Below are 26,668 nucleotides of genomic sequence, written 5' to 3'. Positions count from 1 at the left end.
AATGGGGGAGTGGGGAGACGCTTCGTCCATCGGTTTAGCTGCCTGCTTGGTGAAGCTCCCTCATCTGCAGGAAGGTTTAATGGAGAGGTAGAGAGACCCCCCTCACCCAACCTGCAAGGGAGAGAGGTGCTTAGCACCCTCCCCTTTCATTAAATCTTGCTTCAGAGGTTTTCAGGTATTGAGTTGGATCGGCATATATTTTGGTAGATCTGTGAAGATTTCAGTAGAGCTGGCAATATTGGAACAGGTTCAGGGCACCAGCTTGCACCTCCCTGTCATTCAGCTTGTCTGGAGGCCTTGTGTGGCCACCCAGCTCATTCTGCTGAGCTGTTAGGAGCTGTCAGTCTGGGAGTATCTCTGACCTTATGCTGCAGCTGCTATAAATTGAGAGAAGGCTGGCTGGAGAAGGAAGGATGAGGAACCTGCAGGCTCTGAAGAAATAATTGGGACCTGCCCTGCGATCGATTTCTGAATGGAGAGAGAACAGTGCGTCATCTTCAAGAAGACGATCAAAGGCAGATGAAAACTGTAGCTGCTGGAATTACTTTTTGGAGTTCCTTGCTGGCTAGAACAAGTGCAAGCCAAGGTCTGGCACTGTGCAGCAATTATTTCAGTCAGCAACGGGGGAAGTGCTCATCCTACTTTCTTTCACCCCGAGCCCACAAAACCCCCCAAACAATGATACCTTATGGTTTCAGGTGTTTCCCTGTTACCTCTGTGGGCTTAACAGTAGTCAGTAGTCTTGACAGTCTGCACTGCGTGACCTGCAGACCGTAGTGCAAAGTGGAACATCACCAGGTAAGTTGTGCTTAAGGGGCAATATTAGTGAAAGCTGGTGGAGCCCAGGGTTTGAGAGGTACCAGTTGTGGCAGCACGAGTTTGATGAGGCAGGAAGGATAGATAACGTTCAGGATGATGCAGTCACTCTTGCACCAGTGTAAGAGAGAATGGGTTGGGATTTACACTAGTGCAAGAGTCATTGGATTTTCATGTTAGTTCTTTTTTTCCTCCTATGGGAAAACTGCCACAGATAGAGGTGCAAATAATGCTTTGTGTGTTTGTGTTTCCCCCCACTGTGGGCATCTGCTGGAAATCTACTTAAAAAAAAAAAAGCTGGTTATTGTTGGTGTTAAAGTGGTACCTTGGTTTACAACCATAATCTGTTCTGGAGGTCCAGTTGTAAACCAAAACAGGTTGTAACCCAAGGTGCGCTTTTGCCAATGGGGCCTCCAAAAGAAAGGGGGGGTTATAATATATATATAAAAAGGGTTGTAATCCAAAGAAAGGGACACGCACTGCCGGGTTTGACGTGGTTGTAATCCAAAATGGTTGTAATCCACAACGGTTGCAAACCAAGGTACCACTGTAGTTGTGATTATGGCACATGTCGAGATGTGCACTGGGAATTCCCTATGGAGAGGGAAAGGAAGAGATGCTTATGATCTCTTGGCTTCAGATAAGGAGCGTGTTGTGCTGACTCCGAGTAGGCCATATGGTTTGACAGTAAGTTTTGCAGTTGTCATTTCTGTTGTAATTTGAGTGGTGGTTATGATGAGAGTTTCAGCAGTTATTGTACAACCATGTTTGGATTTCACTGAATCTGAAAACCATGTAGGCAAATTTAAAGAGGACAGCAGATGTTAGGTCTATCTGCCCTTTTGTATTTTTGCGTTAGTAGCTTGTTAGGCATTCCCAGCCAATATTCTTCTTGTGGATGAAATGTTTCTACCTTTTGCAGTTGACTACTATGATGGTGGGATGCAGGTGGTGTTGTGGGTTAAACCACAGAGCCTAGGGCTTGCCGATCAGAAGGTCGGTAGTTTGAATCCCCGCGACGGGGTGAGCTCCCGTGGTTCGGTCCCAGCTCCTGCCAACCTAGCAGTTCAAAAGCACGAAGTGCAAGTAGATAAATAGGCACCGCTCCGGCAGGAAGGTAAACGGCGCTTCCGTGCGCTGCTCTGGTTTGCCAGAAGTTGCTTAGTCATTCTGGCCACATGACTAAGGAAGCTGTACACTGGCTCCCTCGGCCATTAAAGCGAGATGAGCACCGCAACCCCAGAGTCATCTGCGACTGGACCTAATGGTCAGGGGTCCCTTTACCTTTACTATGATGGTAATTTTCCACAGTGTTGGTAAGGTGGACAAAACGGGCTGTGGGGGAGATAATGGAATTTGTCCCCTGGCCAGACTCTTGTTCTCCCACCCTTCACTACAGCTAGTTCTGTTTATTGAGTTTCCTACTGCTTCAATTCTGAATTCAATGTTTTTGGCAAATTTAATGTTCAGCCGCACCAGAACCTAAATCGATAATCTTAAGATTTGTTCAAGATCTTTATATCTTTATTTATAGGTGCTTCATAAATTAACTATTTCAGACTGTGTACGAGTTCCCTTCCCAAACACCTTTTACACAGATTTATCTGCTTGTTGGCAAACGCTAATATCAAGGGTGCCACACAACAGTGCCTTGTAAATACGACATGTGGCTTTTCTTTGCTTGTAAATGCTGTTAGTGCTTCTATAAATGTCTTTCTCCTCAGAGGCTGAAACCGTATAGAAATGTTTAGCACAATATAAGATCAGTCTATTAAAAAGTTTAAAGACCTGAAGATTGCTTGCTTGAAGTCCACAAAATAAAATTTTAAAAACTTCATATTCTCCAAGTCAACTGAAAATGTTTGATCAAGTGCCCTTGTACAACATTTTTGTGGTCATCATATTATTTCTGTCTTGCACTCCAACCTGACAAGACATATTTTTTTGAATGTCCACTTCTCAGTGTTCAAGAATCTTGGAACTTCTGTTCTTTGGGAGCCTTGCTACCCTCTCTCACAGAGAACAAAGGCAGAATATTTATGCAGCCTTGCTTACCCACCCACCTCACCCCAGTGTCTTCAAAGGAATGAATTCTACACTCTGGGAAAACCTATTTAAGGCAATAGCTACATGAGGCCGTGTTCCCAGCATTGAGCAGTGTAGCTGGGCTGGCTGGCCACATCAAAAGATTCCTTGCATCTTAAAACTACCCATATTTTAGAAGTTGATTTCTGTTTAATGGTAGACCTGGCTGCAATCCATGCTTATTTAATGCATACCTTTATTTCTGTCCCAACATACCTTGGCTTACTCAAAATAAGAGGGCTCTGTGAGGATTTAAAGTAAGAGATTACCCTGCAGAAATCTATGTATGAAATGGAATTTGCATGACTAATTTTAAACTTTCACGCAGGATGGCATTTAGCATCAGCTAGTGAATAGGCAAGAGAAGTTGAGCAAACTTGAACACATTCTATATCTGAGACCTTGATTTTAATAGCCTTCTAGGGATTTTGTTGCACATGTGTGTGAGATGTGTCAGCTTTGTGTTAATTAGATTACTGCAACATTTCATAGGTGGGGCTGCCTCTGAAGACAATTCAGAAATTTCAGCTGGTATATAACGCCAATCCTAGCCCAACTGCACTGCCTGCCAATCAGTTTTGGGGCCCATTTCAAAGCATTATACAGCTCAGGACCTCAATACCTCAAGGACTTGCTCTCCCCAGTAGGAACCATCCAGGACCCTGCAACCATCATCTCAAGCCCTTCTTCATGTGCCCCCTCCATGAGAGGTCTGGAGGGTGGCACATGAGAACAGACCTTTTCTGTGGTGGCTCCCTGTTTGTGGAATGCTTTCCCCAAGGAGACTTGACTGACACTATTACATATATTTAGGCACCAGGAAAAAACATTTTGTATGTAGTTGGGTTCACATATAACTGTAAGCCATTGTTAATGTAAACAAGGTTTACAAACCAATAACAAACAATCTCTGTCAAATAAAAAAATAACTTCTGGTTATGTTAAAACACGTGTAGCCCAATCCTGCAGCAATGGCTAGATCTCCCATCTCCCCTCCCTGCTCTCTGCCCAAAGGCATCTTCCATCCACAGGTCCTTGTATGAACCCTCTAGGAAGCTCAGTGTTGTTGCATCATTCCACATAGAATGTCTGGGAGAGAAGGGAAAGGTCTTCTCTCTTACACCTTTTAAAGCCTCTTCCAGAACTTCAGGTATGTGCCAGACATTTCAGTCAGTGTGCATGTGGGAAAACTGATGCAGTCTGAATCTTATGTGATTGCACCCCTTGTTTCTCCTCTGTCATCCTATGGGAGTCACCCTATAAAAATAGCACAATTTTTTTTTTGGGGGGGGGACTTATTTGCAGATGTGCATAGGATTTCAGCATTAATTTAAAGAGAAATTATATTCTCAAATGTGTTCCTGCAATCCTTTCGATGTAGGGCTATTGATGGCTCTGCTCTGCTTCCACAGCTGGAGGCAGCAGTGCTCTCAAATACCAGTTGTTGGAAACCCCAGGAGGGGCGAGTGCTGCTCTAGTCCTCGAATCCTGCTTGCTGGTTTCCCACTGACATCTGGTTGGCCGCTGTGGCTACGGGATTCTCATCTAGATGGGCCATTGGCCGGACCTAGCAGGCTCTTCTTGCGTTCTTAAAATGTACGTTGAGGAGCAAGGAGAGAAGGTCACAAGGCAAGCTGGCGGGAATGGGAGAAGACTAAAATTGTGGCCAGGAGGTTGGATTTACCAAACCACAGACAAAAATTGCATGGCAGTATTGATTTCTGCTTAATGCTGTATTTTAAGACACAGGCACTTTAGAACCATTTTGTAAGTTGTGGTTATACCTCCGAAAGCACAAAAGAATTCGCTTGGTGTGCCCTTCCAAGTAGGTATCTAAATGCCTTTTAAACCAGAACTTCTGTAAATGAATCATACTGTCTGATTGAGCAGGATTGTTCCAAATGGCTTTCTGGTTTGTTTCCCATTTTCCATCTAAACCTATGAAGAAGCAATATAGTATGACTGGCCAAAGCTTCTTTTCTGTTGCCCATTGTGTTCTGCTGTGGATCCTGAGTGATGTTTAAAGGGTGCATATAGCTGTATAACCTTCCTGGAGGGAGAATTTTCTCTCCACAAAACAAGCCTCCAACAGATTTGTAGTAGTCCACCTCGCCCCCCCCCCCGATGATGAATTGCAAGGTTTAGAATTTGTTTAACCAGAGGTAAAGTTTTTACTGAATTTTAGCGGAGAATGTTCACAATAACAACTACTTGGGCCCTCTTACACTTCTTCTTTTTTAAAAAAGATGCTATGTGACTTTTGTGGTGAAAGGGGCAGTAAAAATAAGAACATAGCCAACTGTTGAACTTAGTAGAAAATTGTCACTAAACCTACACTGTAATGAGCTAAGGTGTTTTGTGAAGCCCATGGCAGTGATTGGCTGAGTTGCCTGCCTGTCACATGGGGACTCTGCAGGGCGGAGCCTCTGCCTGCTACTGCCTCCTTTAATCTTGACGGTTGTTGGTTGTTGTTAGCTAAGCTGCTCTGATCCTTGGTAGCGGATCTTCTGCCGTTCCCCATCTTAATTGTGGTTAAGTCAACCAGGGTTCTTGGCCTTAACCATGGTTAGTGTAATTGCTGATGCTAGTGCTGTGCAGTGGCGGAGCAGGTCTCCATGCCGTCTGGGGGGGCGGGCGGGGGGCACGCAGCAGCCTCACATGAGGCTGGGGTCAAAGGGCACGCGGTTGCTGTGTCCCCACATCACCCTCCCCAAGCAGCCTTGCAAGGCTCGGATCCGGGGAGGGTGATGTGAGAAGGGTACGGCAGTCCCACGCCCCTTGATCCTAGTCTCACCAGCTAAGGCGAGGCTGGGATTGAACGGGGCATGGCTCACGCGCCCCTCCCAGTAGCCTTGCAAGGTTGGGATCTGGGGAGGGCAGCGCGAGGACACAACAGCCACGCGCCCTCTCATTCCCCCCTCCCTGAGTGGTCTTGCAAAGCAGTACAGGGTTGGCTTAGAGAGGGCAGGAGGAGCAATGTGCCCGGGGCAATCACCCTGGCAGTTCCCCCCTCCCGCTATGCCCCCAATGCTATGTTAAGAAGGGGGAGGGATTTTGCTCTGGGGTTGGGGTACCCCATGGCCCATTCCTGAGCACTCTAAACTGCTGTGAGGTTAGGCTCTTCCAGTATGTCTGCACAAGCTCTTTATCGTGCTGAAATAAATATCCTTACATCCTTGCGGTTGCAACAGTGGCTGCAGGTTCTGCAACTTTTGGAATATTATTGCAATAGCTCTCGTTAGGCTTCCTATTCTAGTGGTGTCTTTTCTAAGAAAAGTTCTTTCAATGACACGTGCTCTTCCTTTTGTGATTTCAGCTGACGTATTTGATCTAAATCGGATTTCCCCATCCTGGTTCTCGGGATGCTTTAGATTAGAGCAGTGTTTCCCAACCGGTGTTCCGCGGCACACGAGTGTGCCGTGAGACGTTGCCTCGTGTGCCGCGAGATGCCTGGAGGGAGGCGGGCGAGTCGGGCGGCGAGAGGCGGGGCAGCGGCGGCGAGGAGAGGCCGCGCCTCCTGCTGCTGCCTGGCGCTCCTCCTCGCAGCCGGCAGCGCTGCCTGGGCGCCTCCGCGCGACTCTGCCTCGCTGGGTTTGGTCTCCCAGCAGAGACGGGTCACACACGCACCTCCCTCCCTCCCTCAGCCTGCGCGGAGGGAGAGCCAGAGAGAGGCATCGCTCCTGCGCGGCGGGAGAGGGAGCAGCCGGAGCGATGCCCCAAACGAAGGCATGGGACCGGAGGGGAAATCCTCTCCGAGGAGGATTGAGCGCAGCTGAGAGAAGCCTTTCGAGGAGCTGCCGTGTCCCCTGGAAACCCCCTTCCCAGCTCTGCCTGCCTGCCTGCCCAAAGCTTGGAGGTTCCCCGGCAAGGGGGAGGGAAAAAACTTTCACTTTTGTGCGTCCCTCCCGGCGTGACGCTGCGCGCTGACGTCACGGGGCGGGGCTTTAATGGTGGTGTGCCGCGAGATTTTTTTTCAGTAAACAGGTGTGCCGTTGCCCAAAAACGTTTGGGAAACACTGGATTAGAGCATCGGGGGGGGGAGCTGATGAGAGTTGCTTCAGAGGGCGTCCAGTTGGGGAAGGCTGATTTGTTTGATGCCATGGATACAGTAGGAATTCTCACGTGGGTGGAACCTTCATCTTGGGCTAAAAATATACTTTTCGCATTGATAAGCTTTTTTCTCTTGCTGGAAATTTTGTTTCTATAGAAAATTCCTAGACTTCCTTTAGATGTTATTATGTAGCTGGTTTGAGTTACCTCTTCCTGTACAAGGTCAACATTTTTTAACTGTGGACTGATGATGGACTTAGGACACCTTTTGACACAAGCTGCGCTGAGAAAATTTCTGTGTACTCTGGAGTCCATGAAGGTTTTTTAAAAATGACTTCCCCTTTCCCAAATGGGAGTTATGCAGAAGTCAGAAAGTTGTGAATGAGCATCATGAATCATACAAAAAAGAGTTTTGTTAGCTGATAATGGCTCATGGTCCCCACTCCAATCACAACAAAAAACGTGAGTCTACTTTAGTTATTTGAAGTGGAGGCAGACTGATAACACTTATATACAAACAAAATATATACAGTGGTACCTCGGTTTACGAACTTAATCTGTTCCAGAAGTCTGTTCTTAAACCAAAGCTGTTCTTAAACCAAGGTGCGCTTTCCCTAATGAGGCCTCCTGCCACTGGTGCCCGTCCACCGTTCAGATTCTGTTCGTAGACTGAGGTAAAGTTCGCAAACTGGGACACTACTTCCGGTTTTGTGGAGTTTGTATACTGAATAGTTCGTAAACAGGGCTGGTCTTAAACCGAGGTACCACTTCACAGGGTAAGCTCTGAAACCAGGGGTTCTGCACAGTGCTTTTTTCTGGGAAATGGTGGGGGAATTCCCCATGAAGTTTCTTTGTTTCCTGTGTTCCCAGTCACAATGCCATATCCCCCTCCCCAGGTAGTGGCTAAATGCAACTCAAGCGGACAAAGATATGGATTAGAAATGGCCACAATTTTATTGATTACAGATATAGGTAGGCATTTGTGTATATCAGTTCCAGCTCCCACAAACATTTTTTTTTTATTTAATGTAAGAAAAAAGGTAAGGGAGCTCAGTTCCCCTCAGTTCCTGCTCAAAGAAACTCCTGGTTCTGCAGATTTTCCCTTGTGGTTTTGGAACAGTGAATCCTCCTTTGTTATGTTACAGTGGCAGTAGGTACCAACTGGCTAGTTCCAATGACACTAATCCATGGAATTGCTTCTAATCTCTGGAATGTGAGATGAATATGAATGTGCATAAATAACTTCACTTAAAAACAAACGAACAGCTCAGATAGTGCACCTGATACATGAAGTGAAAGGCAAGACTGAGGACCATTACACTCACAGATCCGATGTTTCAGTGTGTGAACGTATGCACCCCCATTGCAAAGCTGGGTTCTCCCTTCAGCTGGATCTGTCTGTTCAATAATAGCACATGTGTTTTCAGCTATAATGACATAACCAGCTATATTTGCTTGTACAGTGGTGCCTCGCAGGACAAAAAGAATCCGTTCTGTGATTCTCTTCGTCTAGCGGTTTTTTCGTCTTGCGAAGCAAGCCCATTGACAGATTAGCGGATTAGCGCTATTAGCGGCTTTTAGCGGCTTATCTGCTGATCGGATCAGCTGATAAGCGGCTTAGCGGCTTAGAAAAAGGGGCGGAGGGGAAAAAACCAGCAGGAACTCGCAAGACATTGTCGTCTTGCGAAGCAAGCCCATAGGAAATTTGTTTTGCGAAGCACCTCCAAAACGGAAAACTCTTTCGTCTAACGAGTTTTCCGTCTTGCGAGGCATTCGTCTTGCGGGGCACCACTGTATGTACTGATGAACCCCATGTACTGATGATGCATGTAAAATCTTAAATGGGGTGGGTTTTTGACGGTAGGGTTCCTGGCGTTTGTAGACATCCAATTAGAACTGGATCCAGGCCATTCTGCAGTCTGGGACCTTCCGCATTGGTTCGTTTCACACACACACTCTAGGCAACAAAGCGGGTGTGCTTCTCTGTTTGGGGTTGGCACTGTTGGGCAGTTGCTGATGGACCAAGCAACTCCAGATGATCTATCAATTTTGGTGATACACTTTTTTTTTTAACCCACAGGAAAATCTGCCAGCATTTCTCTTAATACACACATTTTTGTATGCAGTTTTGACTAATGTGCATATTTTTCAATGTTAAGCATTTGTGTATACAGTATAGCATGTGGAATTATGGATAAATTTTTTACCTTTAAGAGCACTATATTTCTAGAATGTAAAAAAGCTAGGATTTCCTAAACTTCATTGCTTTGCCTTGACTTGTCTTGTAGTCCACCACTTTTTCATATTTTACTGTTATCACATGGGAGAACCCTTGTCCAGTCTGTTTCTGGCTCACTGTCCTACTTGCCTCTGAAACCTCTTTTACGTTTCCACTGTGGCACACCAGAAGAGGCAAGCTGCATTTCAGGTTAAATTCTAAGCTTGGCACTGAAAAGCAGACTTTTCTCTCTTCAGGGTGCAGTAGAAACTTTGAAGAACACTTTGGTTCCTCAGCATATACAGGCACCCACAGTACTGCTATTTTAAATGCTTGCTTAAAACACATTATTTGACCCAGGTTTTCCATGAGGGATGATCCACAATGTTGATACATTAATCTGGTCTACTGGTTTGCAGTGCACTTTGCATCTCTTTTATGAATGTGATTTCATTGTTGATTTCATGTTGTCCTCTGCCATATGATGTTTTTGCTCAATGTTGGCAGCAAACTCCCCCCCCCCCATTAATACATGAATGGTTTCTTTTGTTTTTATGAAGATCTTGCGTGGGGGGGGGGCACCTGTAAATGCAGTGTTTAAGAACCAGTGCAATAAAGTATACCAAATGTGGAATAGCTTAATCACTTCATAAAGCTAATGCCATTTTGCTTTGCTCTTAAGCTAATAATTTACATGAGGTAATAAAACTGCAGGTATAGATTTCAGGGGAGCAAGACCCAAGTGCAATTAAGGGGCTGATAATAGGTCTCTTTTGTATGATTACATCTTTGCCCAAATTGATGTTCTTTAGAACATCTAGTTTACAAATATGCTAGTCTTCAGCGAACATTAAATGCAACCCTGTTATTAACAGGGAAACACAAACTTGTTTGAAACATGTGTCTTCTGTTCTGAATTAGTCCCTGACATATCCTCCCCTACTATTATAATTGTGGAGGTGGGAGAGACCCTTAAGTGCCTCGACCCATTTAACCTTAATTGCTTTGTTTTTAATAGAGGCTTACTAACTAAAAGAACCAAATTATTGCTTGAATTAGGCTGTTCTAATCTTAATTAAAAGCTTTCCTTTATAATCGGAAACAGCCTACAATTTTTTTAGAAAAAACAAACAACCCGTAAGCCTTTCTTAAATGGGTTGTTTGAAAGCTCAAATACCTTTTAGATAATAATTTAGTTTCCATACAGCTACTCATTACCGTAGATGTATTCCAGTTAATTAAAATTTTAAAAAGCCTTCTCTGTGTGGTTTTGTCCTACTTTTCAATTGCTTGTTTATTTAGAGGGGCTGTGAGCAACAGATTCTGAAAATGGTTTGTAGTTTGGGTACTTGCAGGTTCCTCAATCAGCACATGAAGCATTCAGCTCTGTGCTTGCTTTTTAAAAAAAAAAAATTGTCCAAGATTATTTGATTAGTTACAAATAAAATTTAATTAAAAATGAATGTGAATCTTGTGAATTCACAAGATTACCATAGAAGCTTTTACCAAGAGAGCCTTGCCTCAGCCCCAAATTCCAGGTTTTTAGAAAAGCAGACAAGATGTTTTTGTTTTCACAAGCTTTTTGATAGCCTGCAGATAATTTCTTTCATGTTTTGAATGAAAATATTGCCTCTCGGTTAGTTATTGATTTGGTAATATTTTGGGCTTGTTTGTATGAATCTGGTTTTCAGGGAATGTATTAGAATCCCTTAGCTATGGTCAACCGGGTAAGGCAGGAACAGTATTAACATCATGATATTTCAGATGTAAAATGTCTTGAGTGCGAAAGGAATGAGATAGTTGTCTTGGTCATCTCAGGCCGTCCAGGGCAGTAGCTCCAAAACTCTCCCCCCACCCCCCGGACCGTTTGAAAACTGCTGAGGGCCTTTGTGGACCACTTAAATTATTTTTCTGCCTGTAGCAAATGTAAATGCAGTGTGCGAGATGCTGTGTGGTTTTTTATCGTATTATTGCTGCTTCTTTTATTTCTTATATTTTTAGTGTGTTATGATTTGAATTCTATAGAATTATAATGCAATAATTCACAGTCCGTAAGAAATAAAAGAAGCAATAAAATGCAATTAAAAATCAAAATGAATACAGGCAGCAACTGTTTAAGGCGCATCCAGTATGTGTGTGACTGCACACTTGGGCATCAGAAGTGACCTGAAAATGTCACAAATGGGGCAGGGTGGGGCAGGGGTGCAATGGGGTGTTTGCAGGTTTTTTCAGTGGTGTTGCAAATATACACAATTTCACTTAAATGCACGGTGCCTTGGAACATAACCCCCATGTAAATCAGGAGTTGCCTGTATGTAATGCGATGGATTATTGCATCTCCCATCTTCAACCACAAATCTACAGCCATGCTGAGGACCACTTGAACGAAGCTTGCTGACCAGTGGTGGCCCATGGACCACAGTTTGAGAACCCCTGACCTAGGGAATTCATGCCAAGGCTTAGCCTTCACAGCTTAGCCACCTACAGTACATTCGCTTAAAATGTTATACAGTGGTGCCCCGCAAGACGAATGCCTCGCAAGATGGAAAACTCGCTAGGCGAAAGAGTTTTCCGTTTTGGAGGTGCTTCGCAAAACGAATTTCCTATGGGCTTGCTTCGCAAGACGACAATGTCTTGCGAGTTCCTGCTGGTTTTTTCCCTCCCCCCCTTTTTCTAAGCCGCTAAGCCGCTTATCAGCTGATCCGATCAGCAGATAAGCCGCTAAAAGCCGCTAATAGCACTAATCCGTCAATGGGCTTGCTTCGCAAGACGAAAAAAACGCTAGACGAAGAGAATCACAGAACGGATTCTTTTCGTCTTGCGAGGCACCACTGTAGTTGTTTAAGAGACTAGGCTCAGTGTGTCTGCACTGGCTAGAGGGAACATAGAATACAAGCAAAAATCTCAACTTCGTGCAGTGATCTCAGTGATCTTTCCTTTGTTCTTTTGGGCTTAATGCTACATAAAAGTATGTATGGATTATGTCAGTGTATTTTTGTGAGGGAGAAAGTTTTGGTCTTTAAAAACACTGACATCTTTGAAATAAGCATGATCTGTTAAAGTTAGCATTTATGAAATCAGAAGAAGTTGCATCCTAGCTTTGTCTTCTGCATAATTGTGACCTTTATTTTCAGTCCTATACACATTTACCTGGCAGCAAGCCCTGTGGCACTCAGTGGAACTTACTTTTGAGTATACAAGCATAATATTATGCTATAAGCGATCAAGGCCGAGATAACACAATGGAAAATTTGTGCTTGATCTTACTAAAGGGCTCATAGGACATAACTGGAGAATTGTTGTCCTCTTCCATTTGGAATTTTGCACCAGAACTGGCATGCACCTGTGTTTATTGAACATAATCCTGCAGCCCCCAAGAGAGAAAGAATAAATGCATGATGGATAGATTAAAAGAGAGCAGGACGAAGAAGAGAGGGTAGGTGCTTATGTGTCTTTAGGGTGTGTGTGTGTGTGTGTGTGTGTGTGTGTGTGTGTAAGGAAGTATAGATGCTTGTAACCCAAGCATTCATTTGGGCAGGACTTTTTTTCAGCCGGAACTCACCGGAAATGAGTTCTGGCACCTCTCAGGTGGGCGCCATTGCCATTCCAAGAGAACGAGGGAGGTGTTTATGGTGAATTCCGGCACTTCTTTTTCTAGAAAAATAGCACTGCATTTGGGGACCCATTTCATAATCACTTACCATATATTTGCATGGTGGTAGTGCTCCTGTTGCAACCCAGCTTGGATCAGGTCCAGACCCACCAGCTGAAGCCCACTGCTGTATCCAGATGGCAAAGATTCATAGACTCATAGAATTGGAGAGTTGTAAGGGACCACTAGAGTCATCTAGCCTAACCCCCAGCAATGCAGGAATCTTTTTGCTGAACTTGGGGCTTGAACCCACAACCCTGAGATTAAGAGTCTCACGCTTTATTGACTTGGGTCCCAGCTGAACCCACTTTAGGCAAAGGGACCCCTGACAGTTAAGTCCAGTCGCAAACGACTCTAGGGTTGCGGTGCTCATCTCGCTTTACAGGCCGAGGGAGCCGGCGTTGGTCTGCAGACAGCTTCCGGGTCATGTGGCCAGCATGACTAAGCCGCTTCTGGCGAAACAGAGCAGCGCAGGGAAATGCCATTCACCTCCCCGCTGGAGTGGTACCTATTAATCTACTTGCACTTTGACGTGCTTTTGAACTGCTAGGTTGGCAGGAGCAGGGACCAAGCAACGGGACCTCAGCCCGTCACGGGGATTTGAACCACCGGCCTTTTGATCAGAAAGCCCAAAAGCTCAGTGGTTTAGACCACAGCGCCATCCCTCTTGAATGTGTTACAAATTGCAGCTATTTAGTAAGAACTATAAGCATTTCTGTGTATTTATTTTTAAAGGAAACTGGTACAGTCTCTCTAAGAAGGCAGAGCAGAACGTGCTTATTCCCGAATAAAGAAATACTGAGCACTTCACATAGGAAAAAGCTTCCAGCCATTACAGCAGGATAATGGGAGCTCAGGCACAATGTGCTTTGTTCTGTTGGTTTATTTCATTTTATATTTTGTGAGAATGTAGAATGCCATTTCCTAGCTCTCAAAGATAAACTTTAAACATATTAAAATCAGAGTTATTAGCAACAATAGAAACTAAGATAACAGCGTTCATACACTTCAAAAATTACCTAACAAAATTCCTAAGTGGTCAATCCAGAAGCAGCTGAAAAAGACTGATCTTGCAGGCAATTCTGAAACCAAATAAGGAAGAAGTGCAACTTGGTCCTTGTTGTGAGAGTACAGAGTGGCACCATTATTCAAGTGTCCCTCTTTTCATCTGTGAAATGCTGGAATTGAGGAAGTCCTTAAAAAACCCTCTGGCTTGGAGAGCTCGATAGAGGCGATGCAACTGCATTATAATATTAAGTGTTAATTGCAAAAACAGTTGTGTATAATGCTCTATAAGAGTATGATTTGTTTTTATTTTATTTTAGGATTTTGTAGGGCGTGTGGTGCATAAAGGCCTTCCCTTGCAAGAGAATATGAGATAGCTTTGCTCTAACTCTGATAATAGGAATACTGGCTAAGAAGAACAGCAGTAGTTTAATCCCCTCTGAAGCAGCAGTGCAAACAGTATAGAGACAAAGTACTTAGCTGCACAAGTTAATGACAGTGTAAACTACTGTTGTTTGGGAAGTCAAATGCAAATGAACACGGAGGTACAAAGAACATTGCAGAGTATGGGAGGAAAGCTGTAGCTAGGAATAAAGTACTGTACAGTTATTGGTGAATGTTCATTTCCCTTTTGCAGCTCCTCTGTTAAATTCTACCTTGCAGGGGGAGAAGAATGTTTTGGTGCAACTATTAGCCCATCCCTTCAAACTTGGTCTATTACACTTTCAGGTTTTCTGTTGAATGAACATGAACATCAAAGCAGAGGTTTTTTTGTTAGAAACACTGAAGCATGAAGCACTGTTTTGAATTTAAGGTTACTTCAGTTTTTGTTGTAAGAAAATAAGTGTGTAAATCGGTATGGTTGAAGTAATCAGAAGTTATCTCCCTATATATATGGTTAGGGTACCAATCAGTAGCAGGACAGAGTAGCAGTTTTATTTAGTTATTATATAAAAAAAACTCTTAAAACTGCTTTGTGTTTAAAGTTCTCTGAGTGGTAAATAAAAATACAAGCAAGAAAAAACTATCATAGAAACAGGAATCAAGCAATAAACAGGGTTCAGCCAGATGCATTTTTAAAGTAACATTTTTGTTGTTGTGGGGTTCATATTGCATCTCTCACCACAGATGATCCTATATAAAGTGATGGTCCTGTGTAAAATGATCCTATATAAAATACAGTACGACAATAAAATGCACTAAAGCATTTCAACAAATATAATTTTGCCTTCCAAAGTTACAAATAATATGCATTTTAGCAGCATCCTTCATGTGCTGAATACTGGGGTGATTATGCTGGAGTGATTTACCATTTTTCTTGACTTTTGTCTAACCTGGATAACTTAAGGTGATCCTCTGTTGGGTACTGATGCTTAGGTACAGTAGAGCATAAAACACAGGCCATATGCTTCTGCAAGAGGGAGGGGTTGAAACCACTATTTCTGGGATGATATGGGGGGTGGGGTGGGACGGGACATGACCATTATGTCCAGAAAAGGTGATGGATAGCAGGAGGTAGCATTAGCCAGCTCTTAGGGCATGCTGTAGCTTTGTTGGTGACTATTGGTATGTTAGGCAAGCATTCGCGCAAAAATGGGGAGATATTTACGAAATCACAACAGTGGCATAAAGTCTACGGCACCATTTGATTGACCCTGTATAAATAAAATAAGTCAAAGGTTTAAGTACTGTTCTAATAATGTATTAGAAAGGAAACAAAGGATAAGCTAATAATGTTAGGTATATTCACCATCAGAAAGAAAATACACATCGGGAAATGATAGGAAGTCCAATTATGGGGGTTTTTTGTTTTGTTTTTTGTTATCTATGTTAATAAATAGAGAAGAAAACAACAGAAAGTAGAAATATAAATTAAGTTTATTGTTTGTTAACAAATGGAGTATTACTTGTTGTTTTGTTTGAGATTCATACTCATGTCTGGTTAAAGAAGATGTATACTATATTTGTTGTATAAGATTGTCAATAAAGTAATAAAAAGAGAGAGGAAAGCTAGCGTTGTATGTCACTGTACCCAAATCCCAGGCTCTCTTCCCATAGAGGCTTCCAGTACATTCTCCTGGAACCAACCGCAGCTGTTGCTGAGAAATGATTTCTGATCCAATGAATGCGCCTTCGCATTAAAATCTTCAGATGGGGCACTGCTCTGGTTGTCTTCTCTGTTGCAAGTTGGGGCCAAATTAAACATGATATCATTAAATACATGTTTGCATTTAACATACATGTTTGGTTTCACACATAGCATCAGATAGAATGGCTGATAATTGTTTTCCACAAAACAAAGACCCGCTCTAGAGGAAGGGGAAGGAACAGCTTAATCCTCCCCTTGACTGGAAATGCACATTTTATTTCATGTCTAGTTTCACCCTCAGATTGGCGTTTGCTTAGAAGAGGAGAGCCTCCTTTGCTTTGGCACCTGACGTGTGGACTCCTCTTCCTCAGCAGCTGTCAATCTCTACTTTCTTCCTGCTTATTCCACCAGGGTTTGGGCATGTCATGTGGCTTGATTTTTTGTAGTTGTGAACTATGATTCTATGTATATTGACTTTTAAATAATTGGTGCTCTTTGTTTTTAAATATTATACAGTAATGATTTTATGTTACTTTACTGTTGGAAGCCAGGGGGTTGCCAAAATGGGGCTGTGGGCGCATGTGTGCCCACAGAAACTTTTCCAGGGTCTCCTCTCCTTCCTCCGCTAGTGTTTGGTTTGAGAACCACATCCTATTGTAGCCAGTGTAATAGGTTTCAGTGTGTCCTGGTGTGTGTGGCACCCACAACAGCTCCTCCATTTGCAATTCATGTGCCTATTGGCCCCCCAAAGTTGGTGGCCTTGGTTGTAAACCATCTCAAGGGCTTCTGCAGTTAGAGACTGAGTTGGTCTCCATGTTAGGTTAAAGGATTACCCACATTGTCCTTGATTGTATCCCCTTGCTTTCTCTAATCTAAGTAACCTAAGTTGTTGTTGTTGTTGTTGTTGTTGTTGTTGTTGTTGTTGTTGAGTGTTTGCCATTCATTCCTGTGGGTAAAATTTAACTGTTGCTCTTGAAGTAAGACACTATCTGCCATCCATGACTGATGCTGAATGGACCAGTCCTCTTTTACAGATACCCCTCAGGATCTCTCTCAAAAATCATCTTTGCTTATCAACAGAGTTGGGCATCTTGTTTGATTTTTTTTTTTTTTTTTGGTATAAATTTATGTCCTGTGTTTCAGGAAAATTTCTAACATTTAATATTGGGGAGTTGGGCTTGGAAATTGTTTTCCTTTAGGCATAGGGAGGCAGTAGTTCTTTTATCTATTTTTCTATTCTTTTAGTTATTTTTCCTCTGTTCTTTTTTCTCTTTCTCTTTTTTATATAATTTTGTTTGTAAGGATTATGAGTACTGTATTTTATTTTATATTTTCCTTCTCTTTATTATTCTTCCTTTTTGATATATTGCTTTTTACAGTGGTACCTCGGGTTAAGTATCTAATTCGTTCCGGAGGTCCGTTCTTAACCTGAAACTGTTCTTAACCTGAAGCACCACTTTAGCTAATGGAGCCTCCAGCTGCTGCTGCCATGCGATTTCTGTTCTCATCTTGAAGCAAAGTTCTTAACCTGAAGCACTATTTCTGGGTTAGCGGAGTCTGTAACCTAAAGTGTATGTAACCTGAGGTACCACTGTATTATCTTTTTATAAATGTGTTGGAATTTAGTGCTCAACATGTTAAAAACCTTCACTAGAACTGTTCTTTAAAAAGAAATTGTTTTACTTTCTGTTTTTTACTCTTTTGCTGATGATTTTAATTATCCATATATGTTTGTTCTTAACTGTTTTTATGCATAATTTTTATATCTCTTGTGTAAACTGTTTTGTTACAATCAAGTGGAATATAAATTTGGTCAGTTAATTAATTAAATATCTTGCCAGTCACACATGTGGGAAGAATGTGGAAAGCATGAAAAGCAACAAAGGTTCTGTGGCACCTTAAAAACTATGAAATTAACCGTCCCATAAGCTACCATGGCTTATCTGCTTCCTTGGTTTTGAAAAATTCATATGCCACTTAGTCATGAATCTTTCTAAGGAATTTACGCAATAAAATTAGCAAAACTGTTAAAATAATTGTGCATATGATAATCATAAATGGGAAAAAATAAAATCAGTAAAATATTTTTTTAAAAAAAGGTTTATTTGAGGCTGGCTGAAATGAAGCAGGAGAAGGGAAGCTGCCTTCATCAGATGCCTTGGTCTCCGCAGCCGGAAGCTCTGTTTGTAAACACAAACTCACACAAGGAAAGAACGGGCCAAAGGGCCTTGAAATTCACAGCTTGTCTTGAATTAGATAACCTTGCAGAACTACAGAAGTAATGATGATGATGATGATGATGATGATGATGATGATAGTACTGTAATAATAATAATAATAATAATAATAATAATAATAATAATAATAATAATAATAATAGTACCGTATTTCTCGCTCTATAAGACGCACCAGACCACAAGACGCACCTAGTTTTTGGAGGAGGAAAACAAGAAAAAAAAATTTCTGAATCTCAGAAGCCAGAACAGCAAGAGGGATCGCTGCGCAGTGAAAGCAGCAATCCCTCTTGCTGTTCTGGCTTCTGGGATAGCTGCACAGAGCGCATTCACTCCATAAGACGCACACGCATTTCCCCTTACTTTTTAGGAGGGAAAAAGTCTTATAGAGCAAAAAATACGGTAATCACAAAAACGAGTTCACAAAAGGTTAGTACACAAAACAGTCTTTATTTAGAAATGTGCCTGGCCTTTCGACAGGGTCATATTTACCTCCTGGGACATTTATGCCTCCTTTTCTAACACAACCTCTGCAAGAAGTAACTGGCTTTACTGTCCACTTCACAAGAAGGCCTAGCATGTTGGGTTTTTTAGAGACCCCTTCTGTTCTGATGCAAACTGGATTAAATTGAAGTACAGTATCCGCGGCACAGCAATGTCTTCTTTTATTTGACCCCTGGCACAGTGTAACCTTTTGTGTCAGTTCAGATGCCCCAACATAGCTTGCTATGCCAGCCTTCTCCAGTGGATCCTTCAGGAAGCTTCCAAAAACAAGTCCCAACCATTTTGGGTGCCATGAGATTCTTATAGGCCAGGCATGTCCAACAATTCAATCGCGATCTACCGGTCAATCGCAGGGGTGTCTTTGATCAGTCACGGTATCAAGTTAGTGATCACCTTTGTGCTCCATTACTGTACCCTCCCCTAAAGAAAGCTCAGCAACTCCTGGCAATGACAATGGGTAGATCACAGCCGGTCTTTTTATACTGTGAATAGATCGCAGTCTCTTGGGAGTTGGACGTGCCTATTTTATGCTTTGCCTCTCTGTCTGGACCATCGATGGAGCTCCCCAAATACAGTGGTACCTCGGGTTAAGTACTTCATTCGTTCCGGGGGTCTGTTCTTAACCTGAAACTGTTCTTAACCTGAAGCACCACTTTAGCTAATGGGGCCTCCCGCTGCCGCCACACCACTGGCACATGATTTCTGTTCTCACCCTGAAGCAAAGTTCTTAACCTGAAACACTATTTCTGGGTTAGCGGAGTCTGTAACCTGAAGCGTATGTAGCCCGAGGTACCACTGTACATCCAGTGGCGTAGTGTGGGGGGTGCAGGGGGGCCCGGCTGCACCGGGCGCAACATCTGGGGGTTAGGGTTAGGGGGCGCAAATCCACGGGTTAGGGGGCGCAAATTACTTGCCTTGCCCCGGGTGCTGACAACCCACGCTACGCCACTGTGTACATCCTTCTGCCACTCAAAGAACAGTTTGCAATATTCTGAGCAGGGACCATTTGCAAGTGATGGCAACACAGTATGGCAGCGCTGCCATGTTAATTAGCAGAATCTTCTTCTTCTTCTTCTTCTTCTTCTTCTTCTTCTTCTTCTTCTTCTTCCTCCTCCTCCTCCTCCTCCTCCTCCTCCTCCTCCTCCTTTTATCAAAGCAATTCAAGCCCTGGGAAGCTGTTGCACTTGTGCCTTTTCCGCTTGCCCTAATGAAGGCCAGCTTTCCCTTCTTCGACTCTCCCATTCCCATTGCTCACCCTTGACCTTGTCTATAGAAACAGTCCTTAGGACTTTAACATTTTTACAGTTTCCTCAGGCACTAGCATCTTGAAAGCATCATGACAACTGGAAGGCAATAAAAAGAAAGAGGCATGTGGCGGGTCTCTAATTGATTTCTTTATAATAATAAAAAAATCATGTCAGTTGCAAGGCCACAGCGTTTAGAGGCAAAATGCATTCATCTCAACAAAGGCCATGTCTGATATAGAGGCCTCTTTCTTTAGTACTGGAAGGAAGGGGAACCACTGGGTTCGTGCCTGGGTTTCTTTGTTTCATGGAAAATCAAATTAACCTCGATATCAAGCAAGTACCTTGTTTATGTCTGAAGGGGGAGGGAATCTCGCATTTAATACATCAGTAAATAAGAGGAAATGATAAACTCTATTTGTCAAGTTGAGAGTGACTGCTTAGCCTGCCAGAATATACCGACTGCTACAGAGGTTCAGGAAATTTGGATATACTCAAGGTTGCCTGTTTTTTGTTGTCTGTATTTTGTTCATCTTTGTAGTTAAGGAAAAATCTGCTTAAAATCCCCAGTAAGGTAATTGATATGAGAGGCAGTAGAGTCTCTTCCGTAAGAAAATTAAGTTCTGGGCACCCCATTGCAAAAAAGGAAGATTATAGATCTGGGGAAAGTACAAAAACCGCTCAACTCCATAATCCACAGTTGGACAATAGCGTTAATTGTTTTTGAGGTCTCTAGGACTCTTAACTGGGAAGATGTTACCCAGAGTAGGAAGTGAGGCAGGGGTCAGCAAACTTTTTGAGCAGGGGGCCGGTCCACTGTCCCTCAGACCCTGTGGGGGGCCGGACTATTTTTTGGGGGGGGAATGAACGCATTCCTATGCCCCACAAATAACCCAGAGATGCATTTTAAATAAAAGCACCCATTCTACTCATGTAAAAGCACACTGATTCCCGGACTGTCCGTGGGTCGGATTGAGAAGGCAATTGGGCCGGATCCGGCCCCCGGGCCTTAGTTTGCCTACCCATGGAGTGAGGGGATGTGGGAAGGTACAAAAAATAGGCAGACTTCAACCTGAGCAAGTCTTTCCCAGGTTTCAGAGGCAACAAGTTACATGCCTAGGATTGCTGGATAAAGAAGCAATGGCGGCTCCTCATTTCTGGGAAATTAAAGGTCCCAAACTTTAAATGAAACACACAAGTTTTGGGGTTAGGTAGAGAGCAGAAGTAGAGAGAAATGGCTGTCTTTAATTTGGCAAAACCATTCTTTAATGCCACAAATGATCATGCGATTCAAATATATTTTGAAGTGTTTGGATTCCCCTCATCCGGGGGGGGGGGGGACATGACCATTTAGGCTGCAATTCACAAGCTATGGTGGGATTTGATGATCATTATTGGCTGCTCTGACTCTGACTGTCCCGTCCTCAGGTCCTCTAGCGCTCAAGTCAAGGAGAAAAGATTGGTTTCTTACTTTGTGTATTGTTAGATAAGGCCAGCAGGAAATGTTCCAAGTCCCTGTAATGTTTTTCCAACTTTGCTTGTATCACACAATGCAAATGCAAACACCAAAATGCTCAAGCATTTCTGTGTTCTGAATTTTTGTGTGAAATGTGGACATCAGACCTCAGTGATATTGATTTATGCTTGCAGAATTACTAAAAGTTGGCAAAGAGAGAGGAGTCTTCTGTTATACAGCTTTGGTGCTAACACTTTATCCCAGATAGTGTTCTTATAAATAGGGGTCAAGTTTTTAATGGTTTAATCATTTGATTAATTAACCAAAGGTTTAACAGATAGATGGGAGCCTGGCTTGATCAGTGAGTGCAGATTTGAGGGCTCATTTGTTTTCTCACCAACCCCACTATCATTGTTTATTTTTTAGAATAAACACAGAAAACTCAAATTGTTAGTTGATTCTGCAAATATTCTTCCTTTACACCATAAATTAATTCCATCAGCAACTATGAAGAACAGATTGTCCCCACCTGTAGATTTTAATAGACCTTAAAAAAAAGAAGAGAAATCAGGATGAGATCTTATGCATTGTTTGTAAATTGAGGCTCTTGAGTTCTTTCATCATTCCATTGTTAAATGTCAGTAATTTTCATTTAACTCTGAAGCCAGAGAAATTTAACTTAAATAAAACCTTTCCAAAGAAATAGATCTAGTCTAGTGGGTCGATCTAAATACCATTATATGAAAGTCCTTTCTTCTATGTTCTCAGGGGACAGCAGCATTTGCTGAACAGTTTATCATTTTTGCGCCCCAGTACTGCTGCTCCCCCAAACAATACAGTTCTGTTATATCGTTTCTGGAATATTACTGTAACATCTGCTTGTTAAATGATGAATTATTATGTACTTCCAGTATCTCAAAAGATATTGATAGTCTTTTGACTGTACTGATGGTCTCATTGTACGTATTGCTATTTAAATTTAATCCATTAATCACTGAATTAATTTAAGCATTTGACTCAGTTAAAATTATGTCATTGGCTCCACCACCCTGACAATAAAGGAGTTCACTACCTGCTTGCAACATTCTCAGCAACTGCTGCGTAATACATATATAAACCAATGGAAAGTTGACCATTTGCAGAGTTTCTTCCCATTCTGAAATACACATGAACTGCGAGCAGGTAGAGGAAAGTCACACTTCACGCAGTTACCCACTTCACAACGAAATGTGAATGAACCACTTCCAAGCCAGTTATTGCTTTGCATTTAGACATGTTTTATTTCTGAAACATCTAGTGCTGAGAACATTGCAGTCAGTTAATGCACTCTTTTATTGTCGGAGGAGAGCCAACCATATGCTACTTAACCTTCATATAGCTCAGTTTAGGAATACTTTGAAAACATTTTAATTGTACATTTAATTGCTTACATGGTTCTGAGACTCGTTGTGTTGTAACAGCATAAAATATGAGCTGCAAAGTGCTTGTTTAAATCTCAAATATAAATGGATTGATTGCCTTAGGCAAGGCACTGTTCCCTTAGCCCTGACACCTAATTTGGAATTTGGGGATAATAATGCTGACCTATTTCACATGGTTATAATAAGACTTACAGAGTTAAATTATGTAACACACTATGTACATTTGAAGTATGTAAGTTATAGCCACGATGATCTTATTATGAGTAAATAAGCTGTTAGCTACAGTCTGTTAATTCCAAATTGGCAAAGTTTAGCTGAAGAAATAAATACATTGATTAAAACATTTTGATTTAATAAAAAGGGCTTTAATTAGGCAGCAGATATTAAAAACAAAATTGTTTGCTTGTAATACACATATTTACCAATATATACAGTCGTGCTTGGATGAAGTGTTCCTCCTTCTGTCTCACGCAAGGCAGAATGCCTCTTGGAAGAATATATTTATTTTGACTCATGCATGCGCTATCTTTAAGACAGAAAAATGTGCTTTCTCCCCTCAGAATCATTTTTTATTCATGTTATGTATGCATAACAAATCAATCAGTTAAAATGATTTATCAACTAAAATTTATGGGACAGAATGATAGCCCTAATTATTATTGTTTTAAAGAAAACACACAACATTCTGATGTGTTCTGAGATAAGCATTACAAAAATATGGATTATGAATTGCCACATGTTGATAGAACATTTCCAAATCTTTAAGCAACCCTGCTTTATTTCCTCTCCAATACTTCTTTACCGATAGATCATGTAGTTCAAGTTGTGTTCTTTCAACATTATACAGGCATATCTATTCCCTTCAGATGTCTGAATAAATATTTCCATGTAGGCAACTACTGACATATCAGCAATGAAAACATTACATTTTGAGCCATTTTAGTATCCAAACTGTGCTGTATATGATTTCCCCAAGTGCTACGTTTTGCAATTGGATAGCTGATTTAGATGAAAAGATGTTGAAGATTTATGCCGGCAGACAGCTTCCTGATGGCTGTATTTCTACAGAGGTTCAAGAACATAAATTATTGAAAGTCAATTGCAATTTATGCTTCCCAAATTAGTTCCAGATCCAATTGTAAAAAGGCATACTATGAAAGAAAAACATATATTCTGTCCAAATACAGCTCAGGTTTGAAGGTCTGTCATCAGGCAAGCTCAGATACAATTCTTAGGGTAGGGGTGTCTAGACTGTTGTTTAAAGTTATTGTTCTTTCTTCTTATGTATGACTCCATTGTAACCATAAAGCGTCCTTAATGTGCATCAAGTTCAAAAACACATGAATTTATACTTCTCCAGCCCATATCTCTAAGCAGCATGTGATAATGGAATGACATGTTATAATGGCTATATCTTGGTTGGTTCCATCTTGTTTCCCACCTTATCCACCTAATTTCTTTTAGGAGTTTCAGCATCTGCAGTCAACATCTTCAGGGTTTTTTGTTTGGGAATTATTTGCACAGTAATTTTTAAAAGAACATTCTTACTTAACAATGGAAATACAACTCCCCCCCCCCCCCGCTCCGTTTATTAAAGGTAAAAGACCCCTGACAGTTAAGTCAAGTCACGAACGACTCTGGGATTGTGGTGCTCATCTCCCTTTAGTGGCCGAGGGCGTTTGTCTGCTCTGCAGACAGTTTTTCCGGGTCATGTGGCTAGCATGACTCAGCCGCTTCTGGCAAAACCAGAGCAACGCATGGAAACACCGTTTACCTTCCCGCCAGAGCGGTACCTATTTATCTACTTGCACTTTGTTGTGCTTTTGAACTGCTAGGCTGGCAGGAGCTGGGACGGAGCAACGGGAGCTCACCCCGTCGCGGGGATTCGAACCGCCGACCTTCCGATCAACAAGCCCAAGAGGCTCAGTGGTTTAGACCACAGCGCCACCCGCGTCCCGCTCTGTTTATTGGGACTCTGCATCTTTCCTCTTGTTGCCCTTTGTGCTTAAAACATCTACCCAAAGTACCTATTTGATGCTATTCCTTCGGAACCTTACTCAAAACCTGACTTTTCCATGAAGCCTGTATCAAAACATAATAAATCCTCTTCCTAATGAGTAAGGAAGCCAGGCAGGGCAACCCAAGTGGAATTGTGGAACCACATCTGCGTACAAAGCCCTGCTACTTGCCCGTTGGTTTTGCTGCATTGGCTTCATGCTGGCACGCCTATGGTGTCCACATTCGGCTCTTCTCTAGGGAATGGGAATGGGCTGGCTTACAACCCCAACAGATCTGTGGCCAGCTTTGCTCCGCTCCTGGCAGTAGCTTTTGCTGTGCTTCAGCAGCAGACCGTTAAGGTGGCAGAGGCCTACAGACACGAATGTCCACTGAATCCTAACTCACTTGACCATCAAGGGTCATTGAGTTAGCATGGCAGCTTTTCTGTGTGTATACAACTGCATTTATTTATTTGTTTATTTGTTTATTTATTTATTTATTTATTTATTTCCCACTTGTGCCTCCTTTCCCTTTGTTTTGTCATCTACCTACTGACATTTAGTTAAGGTCAGGAATCTTTCTTTATGTTTGGTTACTCTGTAAATTCCCATGTTACTTGGCTGGTTCTAGAGAAAGAAAATAAAAACATTGGCTGCGTGACTTCTGCAGATTAATAGCTAAACACACACACACACACAGCCTTCAAGGTACATTTTAGAAAACCTGAGGAGCTTGTTATCTAAAATGTAAGCCATGGTTTTCAAGGAAGTGTTCCCACAACGCTCTTTTTCAAGTAGCCAAATGAAGATACCATTTCTCATTAGATTTGCATTACGGGAATGACTTTATTGCACTCTTGTTAATGGAAATTATAATGTGAGAGGTAACCTAATATTGTAAATCATTTTATTTTTCCTTGCATAAAATGATGTTTGTCATGCACTCCCCCCCCCCCCGCATTTTTATTTTTTCTAATCAGAATTGTGGGTTTTTCTCTTCTGTTTTCAGACATTGATGAGTGTGAAAATGACTTCTACAATGGAGGCTGCGTACACGAATGCATCAACATTCCTGGCAACTACAGATGCACGTGTTATGATGGATTCATGTTGGCTCATGATGGACACAACTGCCTTGGTGAGTTATTGTGAAAGCAAAATTGCTTGGTCAGCGCCTCACCTGCTCAGCGGGATTCAGTATACAGACAAAGCCAGCAATGATGTATCTATAAGGCCGGGAAAGAGATCAAGATAATTTAATGGCTCACCTTCAGCTGAGACCCATTTACTGCATACTGAAGCATCTTCCTCATGTCATTCTGCTTGCAAGGTACTTTCAAGCACAGAGGAGGTGACCTGCTTTATATGAATGGTATTTGTTTATTAAAACAGAATACTACTGAATTTAAAGTATTTGGGCAACTACTTCTGTTAGGCATGCCTGCTGTCTACCTTCTGTGGTATCTGCAGCTCCACTTAAAAGTCATGCAAGTGTCCTAGCAATCACCAACCTTGGTTGTGCAATTGTAGGGTAATATATGTAAAGGACAGCTATCTAGTTCTAGCTGGAAATTGCCCTCCTCTTTCCCTGACTGCTAGATATTTTCTGTAATGATACAGTGGTGCCCCGCAAGACGAATGCCTCGCAAGACGGAAAACCCGCTAGACGAAAGGGTTTTCCGTTTTGGAGGTGCTTCGCAAAACGAATCTCCTATGGGCTTGCTTCGCAAGACGACAATGTCTTGTGAGTTCCTGCTGGTTTTTTTCCCCTCCCCCCTTTTTCTAAGCCGCTAAGCCGCTTATCAGCTGATCCGATCAGCAGATAAGCTGCTAAAAGCCGCTAATAGCTTTAATCCTCTAATCCGTCAATGGGCTTGCTTCGCAAGACGAAAAAACT

At 42.3% G+C, this 26,668-nt stretch overlaps 1 protein-coding gene across 7 annotated transcripts in view; it reads left to right on the top strand.

Moving 5' to 3' along the window:
• SCUBE1 (signal peptide, CUB domain and EGF like domain containing 1) overlaps positions 1-26,668 on the top strand; it is a 181,717-nt gene that overhangs the window by 7,028 nt on the left and 148,021 nt on the right. For 3 of the 7 annotated variants that reach the window (XM_082223069.1, XM_082223068.1, XM_082223067.1), the window contains exon 3: positions 25,781-25,909. In XM_082223069.1, the coding sequence (XP_082079195.1) occupies positions 25,781-25,909 (129 nt within the window). The other 4 variants (XM_082223070.1, XM_082223071.1, XM_082223073.1 and 1 more) reach the window with 4 other exon arrangements.

The sequence above is a fragment of the Podarcis vaucheri genome (genome assembly GCF_965113315.1).
Source record: "Podarcis vaucheri genome assembly, chromosome: 5".
NCBI classification, from domain to species: domain Eukaryota; kingdom Metazoa; phylum Chordata; class Lepidosauria; order Squamata; family Lacertidae; genus Podarcis; species Podarcis vaucheri.
Note: the sequence above shows the minus strand (reverse complement) of the source record. Positions and strands in the feature narration are given on the sequence as shown.